Source organism: Saccoglossus kowalevskii, chromosome 17, assembly GCF_978046115.1.
Source record: "Saccoglossus kowalevskii chromosome 17, keSacKowa6.1, whole genome shotgun sequence".
Lineage (NCBI taxonomy): Eukaryota > Metazoa > Hemichordata > Enteropneusta > Harrimaniidae > Saccoglossus > Saccoglossus kowalevskii.
Genome location: NC_140657.1, coordinates 30,013,224 through 30,027,428, shown reverse-complemented (window position 1 = coordinate 30,027,428; position 14,205 = coordinate 30,013,224). Strand labels below are relative to the sequence as shown.

General features: G+C 35.6%; 3 protein-coding genes across 4 annotated transcripts in view; 1 reads left to right on the top strand and 2 right to left on the bottom strand.

Annotated features, from left to right (window-relative positions):
- LOC102805345 (uncharacterized) overlaps positions 1-1,112 on the bottom strand; it is a 28,013-nt gene extending 26,901 nt beyond the window's left edge. The window contains exon 1 of the mRNA XM_085492302.1: positions 529-1,112. Coding sequence (XP_085348428.1) covers positions 529-894 — 366 coding nt within the window. The 5' untranslated portion in view covers positions 895-1,112. The remainder of the gene's footprint in view (positions 1-528) is intronic.
- A 669-nt stretch (positions 1,113-1,781) lies between these two features.
- Positions 1,782-10,539, top strand: LOC100378570 (N-glycosylase/DNA lyase-like). Of its 2 annotated transcripts, none has more exons than XM_002734994.4 (5): positions 1,782-1,918; positions 3,837-4,560; positions 5,557-5,751; positions 6,814-6,870; positions 9,845-10,539. In XM_002734994.4, the coding sequence occupies exons 1-5, from the start codon at positions 1,833-1,835 to the stop codon at positions 9,902-9,904; spliced, it is 1,122 nt and encodes a 373-aa protein (XP_002735040.1). In that variant the 5' UTR covers positions 1,782-1,832; the 3' UTR covers positions 9,905-10,539. The 2 variants fall into 2 exon arrangements, with proteins under 2 accessions (XP_002735040.1, XP_085348426.1); XM_085492300.1 differs by lacking the exon at positions 9,845-10,539 and adding an exon at positions 7,838-7,980.
- Positions 10,411-14,205, bottom strand: part of LOC100378717 (hamartin-like) — a 56,071-nt gene continuing 52,276 nt past the window's right edge. The window contains exon 18 of the mRNA XM_085492299.1: positions 10,411-13,851. Within this exon, the coding sequence (XP_085348425.1) occupies positions 13,267-13,851 (585 nt within the window). The 3' untranslated portion in view covers positions 10,411-13,266. The remainder of the gene's footprint in view (positions 13,852-14,205) is intronic.

Below are 14,205 nucleotides of genomic sequence, written 5' to 3'. Positions count from 1 at the left end.
TAAGCTGTAGTATGTAGGCAGAAACAAAAAATGTTTGTATAATTTGATATCTAACACACCTTGTTACTCTGCACTAATAATTTTATACATGCACTTGAAATCCCAATGGTAAATTGTACAATTTTGAGAGCATGCTGTAGTATCATAAATTCAAATTATAAAGGGAACTTTATAATCTATCAGACCTCAAAACTAATGAACAAATTATTGGTGGTACCGGTACATGACAAAATTACAGTAGCTGAATACTAGTATGTTACACTAAATTAACAAATAATAGAGAAGAGATCAAAGAATTAAACTAAGCTCAACAGTCTACAACTTTTTTATTTAACATTCGGATGTAGTCGGTAGCATTTATAGTTACCGGTAGTTATACATTGAAGTGGAACAATATCCCGATGTTTGATATAGTCATATTTATCTTTATATTGCATTTATTCATTTATACAAGTGATTATGATCTGTGCGCATGCATGGTTACTTGGTGTTTCAGTAACTGTGAAGTGGCAGTGCTTAAACACTTACCTGATTGCTATGAAGGTCCAATTTAACCAATTCAGGACAAGCTATCAGAGCATCGAATTTATTAATATAATTAGAATGTAGTATGCATATCCGAAGTCTTTTACAAGTGTATATACAACCTATATCTCTGAGGTGTACGCCTACCAATCGCACCATTTGGATACTTCTCAGCGTTTCACTTTTAGGATTTTTGATGCAGTTTTCCCTGAGCATACTTTTGGAAAGCGTCACTAAATAACCCCTCTCTTCGGCTTCTTTGTAGAATTTCTCCTGGCGTATCCTCTCTAATCTCGATTCCACGTTAGCAATTTTAGTTGGCGATTCTATCGAGCGGGCAAATTTGCCCCAATCTGGTATGCTGACCATTTTTTTTCCAACTTAGCTGGCGTCCGACGATGACGACCGGAACTTCCAATACACGAAGTTACGTTGCCGAGCAAAGCTATTTCAGGAGAAATTCCAAATCACAGACATACTCACGTAGTCTGTCAGTCGTATTTATTTTCTTTAAATTTTCAGTAGTTGTGCTATTTTGGAAAACAGTCTCGGCAACTCAAGCTTGTGTCAGCCATTGCGATCTAGGTTGCTATAGAGTTTGTTTATGTATGCATGTTGTTAAGCTGTCTACAATTCGTTACTTTGCGTAGATGTTTAGCAAAACATAAATTAGCAGATATAAACAAAATAAAAGTATATATTTATTTATCCATTTGCTAAGAAGAATTATATAAGTAATTTTGGAGCAGTCGACAGATTGAATTCAATCTTTTGAAATCTGGTGCTGTAAATACAATATGACTGCGATTTACCGGATGCAGAATAGAAATAAATAGAGTACGAACACATTTTCCAATTCAGATTGGTAATCATTCAACTGGAATCTGGCTTTCTTGTCGTTGAATAATTATATTATGTTGTCTGTTATTACAAAATACTTTTTATATTTGATTGTTTTTTTATATTTGTGTAAGTTATATCGGTGTCATCAACCATAAGGTACTTACTCACTTACTGTTTTAATACAAGACAGCAGCACCTACATAAACTAAGCCAGTAATACATTCCTTGTATTCAACTTATTATCTTTTTTTTTTTTTATGCCTTTTTGTTCCCTTACTCTTTATGTGGTTATTTTTCTTTTACTAATATCTGATTTGTAACCCTTTTCATCCCCTCCGGGGGATGTTGTGTGTTAATAAATAAATAAATAAATAAATAAATACACAGTAATTGAATCGGAAACTATTCACGGAAACAGGTTAGCGAACGCGGAAGTTTGGAACTCAACTGCGAGCTGTGGTAATATGTCAGGTTCACGATGGCGGTCTATTCCTTGCAAGGTTACTGATTTACGATTGGATATCACATTATTATGTGGACAGTCGTTCAGGTAGGTGTAGTGTATGTTCGATATTGAATCAATTGGCAGGGATCACATAGGCACAATGCACTAAGAAATAATGCTTTTAGCTTGACCACAGTCCCTCATTCAGCTGGACGTTTCGTTTAATCAGCAGGGGAAAAGAATGTAGCAGCTAGTTGCTGCGTTTACACGACAGCATTTTATCAGAGCCCTACGGCTCAAGCCAGCAAAAATGGTCGTCTGTACATGTACGACTCACGCCAAGTTTAACTCCAATAAACCTTCAGGGATGAGCTCTGATAGGATTGGGACCGTGTAAACCAACGATCAGGGCTGAAACCACGCCCTCAATCGTCTTCTTCAAGTAACCTCTCATTTTATTGATGGTTTCTCAGCAGACAACATCGTTTGTAATTTAAAGTAATTTTTAGCTTGACGAAGAGTTACACGCCCTAATATTTGCCACACTGTGTGGACAACTGTAAATGAATGAATGGTAGCATCTGTGATTGCAAAAATAAGAGCTGCATAACGGTGGCATTGGGCAGTAATCATTCACTCATCCCTGCTAGTCCTTTTGGAGCGTACCTGTTTCTAAAGGACAATTTATTCTGCATTGATCTTCTCTGTTGCTCTGACAACACAAGAATGACACCAAAATTGTTTTCAGCCATGTTGTTTTCATCCTATGTAATTTGGGGCGCTGTTCTGTTTGACTCTGAGCAAACTGGATTGAACTCAGGCAGATCTTAGCTCTTATTCAGCCCCGACCGTGTAAATGCATTGGAGATAATCTCTTGTTGATCAGTGGGAGAAGCAGTGGTTTGGCTTTGATAGAGTGCTGTGCAAATGTAGCATACCGTATGTAGGCAGACATAATAAACAAGCAAACTTGGCTCAGGGTCTGCATATTTGTGGTTTGTTGGAATATGTTTCCATTGTGAGTTGCAGGAATAAATTAAGAACGTTGGTCAGAATGTGACAATGTGGAATTTATGTGGACAGGTAGTCTGTTCATTGGGAATTTTGACTGATAAGTAAAATTTGGTAATTTAAATCCAAATTAAATTTTGTGGTCTTAATACCCTTAATAATATGCTAGAAATAGTGAAATTATACCAGTGGAAATAAATGTTTTTACAGTAGTAGTTTTATCAGTGAATAAATAATCATGCATGGTTAGTTTTGTGTCATTCAAGATGCTTATAATGTGTCAGTAAGCTACCATTTCAATTGTTGTGGGTGCTTTGACACCTTGTCACTGGAGTTAAGTGTCCGGTTTGCTATAATCCTCATTACCATTTCAATTATGTGTGTTTTGACACTGTGTCGCATGCACAAAAATATGTTATGAATTTTAAAGCCATACACTCAATATATATTTAACTTCTTTTATCCAATGTTATATTGATTATGAATATAAAGTACAAACAGGGATTTATAACCTAACGATTTATTTGTGGCCATTGAGGTAAAATGAACAGTAGTACCGGTATATCATTTCCATCTCCACCCTAATCCACAACTTGTACGTCTATGGAATATGTGAAATTACTGAAGGACAAAAATATCTCAAACTTTATTTGACCCAATCCCACTGCTCTACTAATAATAGCAGAATAGTGTTTAATACTTGTAAGCAATAATTGATACAGCTAACAATAAGTTCACCCCAACATCCATACAAATTAATAAAGCGGTCTTGTGATTATGCCCCTCCCCTCATTAGTTGCATGTCCTGGAAACATCCATGAAGTAGACCTGTCCATAAAATCAGAGTGATATATGTCTGACAGTTCTTACAAGTAACATATCATTATCAGAATTAAAATTAAAGGTTAAAGTTAAAAACAAGAATGTTACTTCTAGATGTAAATTTCAGAAAGAAAACATTAATATTAATTAGTCCATTGGTAATTATGTATGGTTGTTTGTTGTTTTATAGATGGAAGGAGAAGCAGCCTGGACTGTGGAGTGGTGTACTAAAGGGAAAGGTATGGACACTAAAACAGACGCAGGATGAATTATTATATCAAGTATGTGAGAGAGAAAAGACTGATCTTCACAGTCGAAAAAGGAGTTCCACAGATGCAGAGATCTGTAAAAGTAAACGAGCCAAGCTACAATATGGGTTATATACAAATATTGCCACAGATGAAAAAGTTACGAAAAATGAAATAAGCGACAACAGTTTGATACATGACAATATTCTTAAAGATTATTTCCATCTGAATGTTGATTTGCAAGATTTGTACCAAAAATGGAGTGCAGTAGATGATAATTTTAAAGCTGTCGCTGCCAACTTTACTGGAATTCGTCTATTAAAACAAGATCCGGTAGAAAACCTGTTTTCATTTATTTGTTCCTCAAATAATAATATTACAAGAATAAGTGGAATGGTAGAACGCATGTGCCAGAAATACGGTGAAAAGATATGCGAAGTGGAAGGACTACCTTATTACTCGTTTCCATCTGTATCAGCACTGGCTAGCAAACAAACTGAGCAACAGCTCAGGGAACTTGGATTTGGGTACAGAGCAAAATATATTAGTCAAGCCGCAATGCACATTATGGAGAATTATAATGAGAACTGGTTGGCATCGCTACGAGATGTTTCTTACAAAGAAGCGCATGTGCAGTTGATGAAGTTAGCAGGAGTTGGAGCAAAGGTTAGTTTTCAGGGATAATTTCAGTCTCATATCAGGTGTCATTGAATTAATAACGCAAATACTAAAAACACAAATGAACAAAGGAGTCAGAATAAGCTAGATACACTGTAGATCAATGTTTTTTTCAACTGTGACACAGAAAATAATAAAACATAAATAAAAATGAATGAATGAGTAGAAATCAGATGCACTAAATATCACTACGTTTCCTACAGTTAGACAGCTTGCAGCCAAAAAAAAGTACCGATAACTAATCTAAAAAAAATCTTCTCAGTAAAATAAATGGAAAGTCCAACAATATATCCATGAATATAAAAAAAACTAACATGTTGCTTGAAAACAGGAAAGGTAAACAGCTGATTTTAACATAGGGCTTTGTGCAAAAGATGCAAGTTCCCCCCTAAATGCCCTCTACAGTTCAATTTTCTATCCAACGATCCTTTGCAAATTGAATATAGAGTAAACACATTTCTTCCCTATATGAGGGGAAAGTTAGTAGTTTTCTCAACAGAATCTAGGTGGCTATTTGCATTAAAGGTCTACTGTTTTTCATATATATATATGTTTATTTGGTATTACATGGATTAAACAATTCAAAACAATCGGCAACTTTTTGTGATAGTTCAATTTTTTTTCTCCAAAGAAAAGGGTATGCAACTATGGTATCTACGGTATGTACAGTGATGTGTAATAAAGAGCTTGTGATGTCCATGTTTACATATTAAATCAAATGAGATGTTAAAAAATAAAAAACACACGATACATGCAGATGACCACTAGCCAGTCCTTTCATGGAATCACTCATTTACATTTTTTCTATTCACGCGAGATCGTCATTGCATATCACATATTGCCAACCCTCATCTTAGAAATCTTTGATAAAACTTATGTTGTACAGATTTAAAAATTACATGTTTTCAAAGTAGGTTTTCCACAAACAAAAGTGGACTCTGTTCAATGTTTCTTTGACAGTTTTTCTTCTGTTTTCTCTGCTAGGTAGCAGACTGTGTGTGTTTGATGTCATTGAATAAATACAATGCTATACCTGTGGATACGCACGTGTGGCAAATCGCTACCAGAGACTACATGAAATCTTTGCGCAAAACAAAATCATTAACTGACAAAGTCTACAAACAAGTTGGTGATTTTTTCAGAGAGCTTTATGGAGAGTATGCTGGCTGGGCACACTCGGTAAGTCCAAGTGTCTTTTACTTGTAATCAAGTGAACCCCATTCTATAGTATTCAAGGAATTTCACATTCAGTGCTCCGTTAGAATCATGTACAGTAAATGTATATAATTACAGAATAGTAAATGACTTATTGGTACACCTTTATCAGTCAACGTTATACATACTGCTCATACTTGTATAGGTAATTGCTATGCTTAGACTAGACTAGATGAATGTCTATGGTTGTGAGACTGAATAAAGAATACCGGTAATAGACTAGTGAATCGGTCTAAAAGGTGGGCATAACTTACATTGTACTAGTCAGTCCGCACATGCATGTTTCCATGGTAATGTACTGAAGTCATGAAAAAAGTCAATGATCAAAGGGTGGGCATAACTTACATTGTACTGGTCAGTCTGCACATGCATGTTTCCATGGTAATGTACTGAAGTCATGGAAAAAGCCAATGATAAAAGGGTGGGCATAACTTACATTGTACTGGTCAGTCTGCACATGCATGTTTCCATGGTAATGTACTGAAGCCAATGACACAGAATTGCACATGCCTATACAGACTACACAGCCATTTACCAGGCTACTCTTGGGTGTACATGGAATGATTTGGGACTATGTTCAGACTGTATAATGGGGATAATCAACTGAATGAATTTAGTATGCTTGTTTCCTTATCCAAATTTCTGTGTATAAATTGGCTGATGATGTACAGCAAAATCCTGTTCCTGTCCACTTTTAAGTATCTAGTATCTTACAACATATAAGAAAGTGATGTATACATGTATAAGTAGAGCCGCCACAGTTGAAATAGAAAAATGTTCAGCCAATGAGATTGCTCCATCCAACTAGAATAGAGAATATTTAATTTTATTTTGATTTCCCTGTCATATGGCTTTGTACCTGCCTGTAGTGACTACTGATTAAAATTTACTTTATAAAATGGCATATTTAGGGCCTATCAATTTGTTGGAAACAAAATCATGCAGCATGCAGGTGGTCAATGCATTTACATGTAATTCAGAATTATTGATTCAAAGGTCAAATTCCTGTCTTGACATATTTCATAGGTTTTATTCAGTGCTGAACTGAGAAAATTTCAAGATTTGAAAAAGGAACCGAACTCGGTAGGTGTTATTTCAATTTCAAGCCCTACAGTTATGACGCAGCACATGTTCTAATATCATGTAATTAAACAATGTGTTTTATACGTGTTGTATGTCACTATGGTTACCATTTAGAACAAGACGTGGTGAGATGACTGTAGTGCTTTAAGCAGAGATCCTCTTACTTTTATATTCTGGTTACTAGTGCCATGGACGTACTAACACAGAATGAACCACTGACCAATTTCCTTTGATCTATCTGTTTTGCCGCTGTTTATTTTGAAGTAATAAATAAACATTGATGTTTACTTCTAATTACGCTTAAGATCGTAATCGCGTAACCGGGTGATCCCCAAGTCTATTTATTATTATTGGTGAAATAAATCATAAATCCAAAATTTACACAGTGCGTTCGGCAGTTCTCGAAGTCATTCGGACATAATGGTCATCATGTGGTCATGTGACATTTCCCAAAGGTGGCGTCGGAGCTCATTGCCGCTAAAAGTGAAAACAGATTAACAAAAAAGCAGCAAGTTGACAGCGTGTTTTAAACCTGCTATCTTGTGCTATCACTAACGTTGATCACGGTAAAAAACAGGAATAATAAACATTCAAATTCGATATTAAATTTGTTCGCGCAAATCAAAGTAAAGTGGAAATATCATGCGATAACAAATTAAAGCAAAAATTGGTAAATGGTATGAAATATAATATTTTTCACATGATGTACACTCTTTTTTAATATCCAATTACATTGATCTTGTTTTATCATGCTTTATCTGTATGTTTATTGTTAAGACAAAGGTATGAAGAGGATTTCAACACATTATAACACCAAAAGCAAACTTTCTCGAGTGCTTTTTTAATCCTCATAACTCAGTGGTTCATCCTTTGGTAGTACGTCCATGCTAATGTTTATCGTTTCCAACAGCTAAAATAGCTGCCAAGATTGAGATGGGTCATCATACTTGTTTTTAACCCCAAATAGTGTTCCCTCCTCTCCATCACTGCATTCAACCATGGGATTTGGGACAGTGGAATAGTGAAAAGATGCACTATTTGAGGACCAAAAGTAAGTCACATGACTGAATACACAGGTCATATGTAGTTTGAGGTGAGACTTTTCTGATATTTGTCAATCAGTTAGAGCATAACTTACTCAGTCTGACTGGATCTGAATACACAGGTCATACAGTATTTGGTTTGAGGTAAGACTTCTCTGATATTTGTCAATCAGTTAGAGTATACCTTACTCAGTCTGACTGGATCTGAATACACAGGTCATATTTGGTTTGAGGTAAGACTTCTCTGATATTTGTCAATCAGTTAGAGCATACCTTACTCAGTCTGACTGGATCTGAATACACAGGTCATATTTGGTTTGAGGTAAGACTTCTCTGATATTTGTCAATCAGTTAGAGCATACCTTACTCAGTCTGACTGGATCTGAATACACAGGTCATATTTGGTTTGAGGTAAGACTTCTCTGATATTTGTCAATCAGTTAGAGCATACCTTACTCAGTCTGACTGGATCTGAATACACAGGTCATATTTGGTTTGAGGTGAGACTTCTCTGATATTTGTCAATCAGTTAGAGCATACCTTACTCAGTCTGACTGGATCTGAATACACAGGTCATATTTGGTTTGAGGTAAGACTTCTCTGATATTTGTCAATCAGTTAGAGCATACCTTACTCAGTCTGACTGGATCTGAATACACAGGTCATATTTGGTTTTGAGGTAAGACTTCTCTGATATTTGTCAATCAGTTAGAGCATACCTTACTCAGTCTGACTGGATCTGAATACACAGGTCATATTTGGTTTGAGGTAAGACTTCTCTGATATTTGTCAATCAGTTAGAGCATACCTTACTCAGTCTGACTGGATCTGAATACAGAGGTCATATTTGGTTTGAGGTAAGACTTCTCTGATATTTGTCAATCAGTTAGAGCATACTTTACTCAGTCTGACTGGATCTGAATACACAGGTCATATTTGGTTTGAGGTAAGACTTCTCTGATATTTGTCAATCAGTTAGACCATACCTTACTCAGTCTGACTGGATCTGAATACACAGGTCATATTTGGTTTGAGGTGAGACTTCTCTGATATTTGTCAATCAGTTAGAGCATACATGTACCTTACTCAGTCTGACTGGATCTGAATACACAGGTCATATTTGGTTTGAGGTAAGACTTCTCTGATATTTGTTAATCGGTTAGAGCATACCTTACTCAGTCTGACTGGATCTGAATACACAGGTCATATTTGGTTTGAGGTAAGACTTCTCTGATATTTGTCAATCAGTTAGAGCATACCTTACTCAGTCTGACTGGATCTGAATACACAGGTCATATTTGGTTTGAGGTAAGACTTCTCTGATATTTGTCAATCAGTTAGAGTATACCTTACTCAGTCTGACTGGATCTGAATACACAGGTCATATTTGGTTTGAGGTGAGACTTCTCTGATATTTGTCAATCAGTTAGAGCATACCTTACTCAGTCTGACTGGATCTGAATACACAGGTCATATTTGGTTTGAGGTATAACTTCTCTGATATTTGTCAATCAGTTAGACCATACCTTACTCAGTCTGACTGGATCTGAATACACAGGTCATATTTGGTTTGAGGTGAGACTTCTCTGATATTTGTCAATCAGTTAGAGCATACCTTACTCAGTCTGACTGGATCTGAATACACAGGTCATATTTGGTTTGAGGTGAGACTTCTCTAATATTTGTCAATCAGTTAGAGCATACCTTACTCAGTCTGACTGGATCTGAATACACAGGTCATATGTGGTGATGAAAATTACTGTATATCAGTCGGCCATCATTCATACAAATGTAACTTAGCAAATAATTCACTGTAACCTTGATAATAGTGTGTTATTGTAATGCAATGGGTGTTATTACTATTAAAGTCTGTGATCTGTACCATTACAATAGCTATTAAGTGAAACTTTTCTCTTGTTTTTCCATCACAGAGACCATTACTTCCAATAGAATGTGGGAAGACAATAAAAAAAGAAGTAACTACCACATAACAAGAGTTGTAGAGAATTTGACCACAGCAACCAGACAATCCTGAAATATTGTCAGAGATCATTTATGTAAAAAAAAATTACTTTTGTTTTTTTCTTGCCAATGCCCCAGGAGTTGCAACACTGACCATGGAAAAACATGTAGCATTTGGAATGTTACAAGTAAATTTATTTCCATGAAATTGTAATACAATGCACCAGGGCCAATTCATTTATTGAGTCTCTCCATATTAACACTGGGGAGGTGTATGGTATAACACACTAGGTTTACACTATAGATTATTAGTTTATACTTGTAGTACAAGTCTTATTCTAGGCTGTAGCAACAATGCCAAGTTTGACTTTCTGTCATTTCATCAAGTCATTAAATGGGTAGTAAATAAACACTTGATACCTTCAACATTTTTGTATTTATATCCGGGATACATTTGATTCAGTAATCAAGCACTTCCATGTAGATATTTTATAATATCAGTTTTCTACTAAGCATGTTGATAGCAAGAATAACATTGTGTCAGTTTTGCACGAGTGGTTTTATTATATTTTCAATACAAGCAGATTAACATTACATGTTATAGAAATTACCTTGTGAAGACTTAGATGTTCTGAACATTAAACACACTGTTCATATAAAATAACTCTATAATGTAACAATTTTCTCAGTTCCTTTTGTGTGCATCAGAAAAATTTGACACAAACATTTTTTTGATTGACTGCACATGTCATAATTACACCAGTAACCAAAGAAACATATGACAAAGTACACTAAACATAAGAATCTTGCCCACAATTCAAAATATTTGGGGACTTGCGTATTATCTCATTAAAACATAAACCAAAAATTGGATTTATTGTACACAGGACTATTGACACACCTCTGTACAACTATAATAGAGCAATTCAGTATTTACATATGATCTAACTATTCATACATACACATCACCATATTTTTGAAAATCATGGGCGGGGGGGATTATGAGGGGAAAATAGCACCCAGAAAATTAATAAATTTTTACAATGTCACAAAATATAGTAATGCACCTCTCATTTTAAGAAAGAAAGAGAACATTAATCTGGGATTGTTAAAATAATGTGTTATTTTTTTCCCCACTCGAAATTGTGTGAGTTTGTTCACATTTCCCTGAATTCAATCTTGATTTTGCACCAAACTGACGAAATGTGACATTGCTTTTAGTTCACACAAATAGATCAAAAACACTTCTCTTTATAGTTGTAAAACAATGAATAATATCTTCAAGTAATGCCACAAAGCAATCTTTGAAAGAGACAATGTGCCAGCCGTCACATGGTGTGTATACATCCAATGGGATCCATATTGAACATGATCTGTTGTAGCTGGTGCTTTATGTGTAGCATCGCATGTAATTTTATCTCCAACGCGACTAAAGACGATTACCACATTGTCTTCCATTGCATGAAGAATACAATATGTGGATTACACGAGATAAATGCATCCTGAACCTCTATTCTGTAACTCAAAAAACAATGATTATGAATCAACATTATTATAGCTAGCACTTAAGTGCATTACAAATTCATTACATTATCCACAATAGAAGGAAATAAATAGAAGGAAATAAAAAAAAAATTGATTTTAAATTCAGGAAAAACAAGCCATGTATAACACAGTCCCCATTATCAAATTTAAGATGTATAGTTTTGTTTATACAGTAGTAATATAGTTTGAACATAAACTGAGAAGCTAATGATTGACATTCAGTCATCTTGTATCTGATACAAGATATTGCTTAAGAATGCATTAGTTAAACCAAATTGACATGCATCAAGATCCCTTCATGTTCAACATATGTTTCAAGTTTTTTTTTTTTTTTTGTTTTTTTTTAAATATTTTTGTGCCAGGCGACAGTTCTGGACATTGAATATCTCCGTTGTCTCTCCTGACTTTTTTTTGTATGTGCAAATTGCAAGTGCTAGTGCTGACACAGTGCATTTTCCACAGAAGTCATATTCATGTTTGGGACTACATGACAGGGCTGTGCGGCCATCTCTCTGTCAAATGTCAATTTTAATGCGCTATCCTGGCGTCAACCAGGCTCGGTCGAACACAAGCACCTGCGGACCTTAACAAAGGTTCCCCAAAAGTCGCATTCGTTAGCGAATGAATCTCGGCCAGTGGAATTGGCCTTCCCATTGAGTCTGTGGCACACTCACCCAGGGTAGGGGTTGACCCTTTGATGTTCAGCCTAAGGTAGGATTTGAACTTGGGTCTACCGGTCATGAGTCTGGAGCGACAACCACTATGCTACCAGTGACCGTTTCAAGTTTGAGATCCAGTTCCAAAATGCCAGAAATGCTGGATTTTTTAGCACAAAAATGGCCACCATTCAGCCATTTTGAATCGGATCATCGACCCAATATCTATGATGTTTTATGAATATATATAAAATTTGAACATAATCAGTAAAAGCATGTCAGAGATAAGGCATTAGAACCACATTCATTAAAATAAAATGGCCACCAGTCAGCCATTTTGAATCAGATTTGAAAAAACAAAATGAGATGCATCAGGGACCCATAATGTCTAAGTTTGAACAAAAACCATCCATAAACGACTAAGATCTGGTTCTGGAAATGCTTGATTTAGATGTTTTTTTTCAGCACAAAAATGGCCATCATTCAGTTATTGATGTACAATGTATGTGTGAAGATTAAATGTAATCGGTCCAGGCCTGTCCGAGATGTAGGTCCAACCACACACACAAACAGAGGTCAAGTCCTCGTTTTTGGATGGCATCTGAACAGGGACTAGCAAACTTTGACAATTATTGAAATAAACATTTTATTTTACAATTTTGTTATAAAAGCACCACAAATAAATTTGAAAAATTGGTTTATAATTATCTAGATTCTATTACCACAAGTTCAGGTTTTATATTCCCATGCATTTAATTGTGAAGATGCATTAATTTTAACACTGAGGACATGATGGTTTATTACTGTGTTTAGGGGCACCTGTTTAACACACAGTACAATCCTAGATGCTCATTTTAAAAATTTTAAATTTTCAAAGCCACCTGATAACCCAGCTTGGAAGTAAAATTACGCCCTGACTGTAAAGATTATGTGACCTACTTTATTATGCCTTTGCGAAATCAAATCGGTTTTCATTTTCATACAGCACTATGAGCTTTACATGGATTGAAAAAACTGTCTTGCATTATGACTTCATAGCTGTCATATGTTAGTGTTCTAAACATATGACTGATCTCTACACACCCAGGAGAACGCTGATTTGTTATTTCCATGTGCCAAGATGACATTACACACCAGGAAGCAAGTAATTTGACTGTCTCTCTTATATATTGTATAGTGATTCCCTTTGACTATGATTTTTCTCCTTGCCCTGTTTTCTGTACTTCTGAATTTTTCGCTTCCAATTTTTGCGTTTCCATTGTTACAATCCTATCAATGTTGCCAGGCGGTGGGTAACTCCTTGCCATTGTACTGGACTGTTCGAAAACACCCCTAACCTTAGGCAGTGTGTTTGCCTTACTGCTTTTAGTTCCACTGGTGTCATGGAATTTTTTAAATGGTGACTCGGAGCTGAATGTTATACTAGGACTATTAACGTTGAATAGTGGCCTGACTGGTTCTATGAGGGATGTACTAGCGTCAGAAGCAAACTTCACGTTTTTTCTCACAGGACTACCATCAGATACACTGTCCACTGAGCTACCACCTGTAACAGATGATGACGCAGACCATGAACTGAGTGGACTCTCGCGACTCACTGGTGGTGAATCCTTAGTTAAATGCTCATGGCTGTTTTTTCTGTGTTTCATAGCAGACTGACTCGCTGGCACTTTCACACCACCATCTCTCTGTTCTAGTTGGTTGTACAATTTCAAAATGTGTGCTTCTAATCGCTGATTAGTTTTTTTCAGTGCTTTGTATTTTCCATCCATTGCCTATAAAAATAAATTGTCATATTTATTACACTTTGTGACAAATATTTTCTAATCTATGTAAAACTAATTTGTTCTACACCCATCTTAAGTGACCATGCCCCTATGTTTAGGGTTGGACAACACTGACAGAAGCAAATGCGTCTTTGTTTACAAACAATTCACACCTTTACTTCGTCCAATGCTTGGCAGACAAAATCCGTAAAAGAGTTTTGATGTAAAAACCTTCATGACATGGACAACATAATTTTGTAATTTTGAATTGAAACAACATTAAACAAGTCATTGTCAAGTTCCTGTCCAGTTTTTAGTTACTATGACAATTAAAAACAATGACAGATGTATGTAGATTATAAT